This window comes from Colobus angolensis, unplaced genomic scaffold (assembly GCF_000951035.1).
Source record: "Colobus angolensis palliatus isolate OR3802 unplaced genomic scaffold, Cang.pa_1.0 Scaffold125, whole genome shotgun sequence".
Lineage (NCBI taxonomy): Eukaryota > Metazoa > Chordata > Mammalia > Primates > Cercopithecidae > Colobus > Colobus angolensis.
Window position 1 is genome coordinate 2,871,043 of NW_012113697.1, and position 3,730 is coordinate 2,874,772.

Here is a 3,730-nt window from a genome sequence, read left to right on the forward strand (position 1 = left end):
ACCACGTATGTTAATAATACCTTGGACATCACAAAATGCTATGTGTGGTAGTTACCATGACTTTTAGCTGGGGAGTTGTGTATCTGAGGCTTACATAAGCCCAAGCCATGTGTCTACACTTGGTAAGTATCCACTTACCGGATGTTGTTGTGATTGGCCTTAGGCAACTTTTCACAAGCATTCCATAGAGCCTGAAGCTTCTTGTCTTGCTCCTGGATACTGAGAAATTGATAGGAAAAGTCATTGGTTGAGCACGAATCAATAAAGTCTCATTGGAAATCATGTTAACCAATCATTATACTATTTGATACCAACCGTTGTAACTGACCATATCAACAAGCTAGCATTAAAAAATTTGGTGATTATTTACCCCTCTAGGTTCTCCTTCTGTCTTGTCCTGTGCTATTTGAACAATGCTTCCTCTGCACACATCAGAGGCCCCAAGTGAATATGTGCCAGAGCCACAGACCTGCTCTGGTGTGACAGGCCTATGGCGTTGCAGGAGGACACAGATGCCGGACAGGGAGCTCGGCCCGTGGGCTATTCTGAACCTGTATTCTTCATGACTCCAGCATGGAAACAGATCACGTAAGTGGCTTGCAATGATGTGTCCTTTTTGAGTTTCAGGCTGTCTTGCACTGTCCTGGTAATCCCTAACTTCAGCCCTTGCTTCCCTGGCTCCTCCTGGGACTCCTGGATGTCCCATCCTATGGCAGATCTGTCTGTGTCCTGCTGAGCTGGCCTGAAGTGCCAGCTTGTTAAGGTGAGTGTTGGCCTCTGATGAAACTTAGCTTCATTACAGGTTCACAGTTATCAACCCAATAGCCCTGGGAGCTGTGAATCACAGAACCCAGACCAATTCAATCAAAATCTCTGAAGAAAAGGTTCCGGCATTAGTATCTTTAAAAAGCTTCCCAGGACACAATGATGCACGCAGAGGGTTGGAAATCACGGTTCTAGGCAAAATTACTCGGTTGAGAGGATGTGCTCTTAGGTACTACATGCATGTCATCCAGCGGCAGACACAGGTTCTTGTTTTTCCCTGGTTCAAAGACACTGACCTCTTTGAGTCATCTGGATCATTCCTATTTCTTAATGGAGACCCACATTTGCAAGTGAAGTGGGAACAGAAGTATCTCTGGACAGGTCCTGAGGCACTGAGCTATCCTGCCTTTATCTAACTGTATATCATCAAGATCACTAATATATCCAATAAATAATAAGAGTGACGGTTTCCATCAAAGGATATGTTCTCATTTGGCTTCATCCCTAGGACCATATTCTTGTCCTAGAGAGGCAAAAAGTGCTGTGGTTAAGTGTCAAGGCCCTGAAACCGACTCCTTGGATTCAAGTTCCCATTCTACCACTTATTAGCCAGCAGGTAACCTGTAGTTACATACCTCTTCGATACCTCAAATTCCTCAAATGTAAAACAGGAGAAACAGCACACCCCACTTCACAGAGTTCTTGTCAAAATTACATGAGTTAAAAACATATAATGAGCTTAAAACAATGTCAAGTCTCTAATAAGCACTCAATAAATGGTAACACTTGTGATTATTAATATGATGAAACGCAGCACTGCCTTTTCATAATGAGATAAAAGAGAACCATATATTCAGCCAGCCTTTTAAAGTGCATAATCTCCATTCTACTTTGGAAATAAAATAGCATTAGGCAACTTGATTGGAGTTGGCTTTTTCTGGCCCTACACATTTAAGCCTGGCTTCCCTTCCAGGTCAGGTGGATCTCTTCCAGGCCCAGTTCTTCAAAAAGTAGGAGCAGCAGCATCAGACACATATTCCACTGTTGTTTCTGACGGGGGATGATAAACAATACCTGTTTCTCACGGTGTTGTTGAGAAACACACCAACAACTAAATCCCATGACTAGAAATCTCTAGAAATCATTTCCTTTCACAGGCCCCTACCTTAGGCGGCTATTTGCTCTAGTCCTGCTCTCAGAAAACATTCTTCTCCCTCCTTCATCTCCCACCTGGACTATCTCTACCCTCATCTCCACCATGTTTGCGCTGGTAGCAATTCTCCCACCCTGGTGTTGTGTGTTTGCTCACTACACCGGTCCATTCGCTCAGTAAAAGTACATTCCTCCAAACAATACTATCTACCTAAGACAGCTCTCACCTACGCCCAAAAGAACATACAATGCTATCCTGATGCATGCATAACTGAGGAAATAAGCCAGGACTCAAGAACCATGCGTAGGAGCCAGAGCACGTGTCAGGGCTAGCGGGCTTTACCTGTTCCATGCAGCTGTACTCTTCCCAACACATTGCTACAGCCCTGGCGCCTGGCTCTGGGCTGCGGCCTCTCCCTTGGGCGCATCTTCAGGAGGGGAGAGAGAGGCCGCTGCCCACGTGTCATGACACGTGACCTCCCTTTAAGTTCATTATTACTTATTGTTAAAATATATTCAGTTATTATAGATGAGGGTAAAGACCCTGTGCCCACTCACTTGTCCTACTTTTCTGGCCAGAAGGAATCACTGCTGTCAGCCTATGTGAGCCCTTCCAGAACTTTCTTTCATACACTGACACACAAATATAGATCCTTTCAAAATTCTATTGTTTTAAGTGTGCTGGGTGTTTATTTTCCTTTTTATAACAATAGAATGTCACAGGAGTCCTTATTAACTTGCTTTCATATCTATTTATGTTAGCATGAATAACTCTACCTATTTTTAATTGCTCCAGAGTGTGCCATGGTACAGACACTCCACAGTTCACTTAGCCACTTCCCAAGCCCCTTCTCCAATAAATCTTTAGTGACTTCTAGGCTTCTGCTATCTCAGATAATGCTACCATCAATGTCTCTGACCTGCCTCCTTGGGCAAATGCGTAAGCACTCCTTCGTGGCGAGATCAAGAAACGGGGTTGCAAGATCATAGGTTACATGCTTCTATGATTTCAGCACATACTTCCAAATAAACTGGAACTCACAGGACATTCTAAAACAAGGGGTACTCACTTGGAAGCCTGGATCCACTCGTCATAGAGTTCAAAGGTCATAAGAGGTTCTGGCAACTCTCGGAGGTAAGATTTCAAAGCTCCTAGGCATGAATAAAATATTGGTCTGAACTGTTACGACATGGCAGAGACAAGACCCACCAGCCAGCACTGCCCACGTGGGTTCCATCTGGGGACGGGCCCCCTGACCACCATGTCAACAGCAAATGTTAGCTTCCTATGGAAATGCATACGAGGCTCTGACAGGGTACCCGGCCCCCCTTACTTCCCGCAATTACCTCATCTTCCCTTGGCATGCGGGGAGGCCTTCCTTCAAGGGGCCATAGTACCCAGCCCTGAAACTGGGCACTGAGTGGTCACATCTGAAGTGCGCTGGGCAGCCACTAGCTCGAGTGTCCTGGACTTGTAGCCACACAGCCTCCCCACCCACCCCTTCCCTCCGAGCCTCCATGGCACACAGGAGCGCCCAAGAGGTGCCCACCTGCAATTGCGTGAGGGTCTGCCGAGTACTCCTGCACATCCACCACGCAGCAGTCCAGGGCCGCTTTCAGCTTCTTCAGCTTGGAGGCAGAGGGGGCTACTCGGAAGAGTCCCTACCAACAGGACAGAGGCTCAGCACACAGCAACTCCAAGGTACAACAGCAAAGCACGCAGACCCCACGACCGCCCGCTTCTTTTCTCCAAAACCTCTCAGATGCATTCGCCCAACACCATTTCCCACTCCCCTAGTTGCCTGCTTTCTCA

At 46.4% G+C, this 3,730-nt stretch overlaps 1 protein-coding gene across 1 annotated transcript in view; it reads right to left on the minus strand.

Annotated features, from left to right (window-relative positions):
- ARHGAP44 (Rho GTPase activating protein 44) overlaps window positions 1-3,730 on the minus strand; it is a 208,936-nt gene that overhangs the window by 44,325 nt on the left and 160,881 nt on the right. Inside the window, exons 11-13 of the mRNA XM_011933290.1 lie at window positions 3,468-3,579; window positions 2,988-3,069; window positions 139-219 (exon numbers count right to left, since the gene is read on the minus strand). Coding sequence (XP_011788680.1) covers window positions 139-219; window positions 2,988-3,069; window positions 3,468-3,579 — 275 coding nt within the window. The remainder of the gene's footprint in view (window positions 1-138; window positions 220-2,987; window positions 3,070-3,467; window positions 3,580-3,730) is intronic.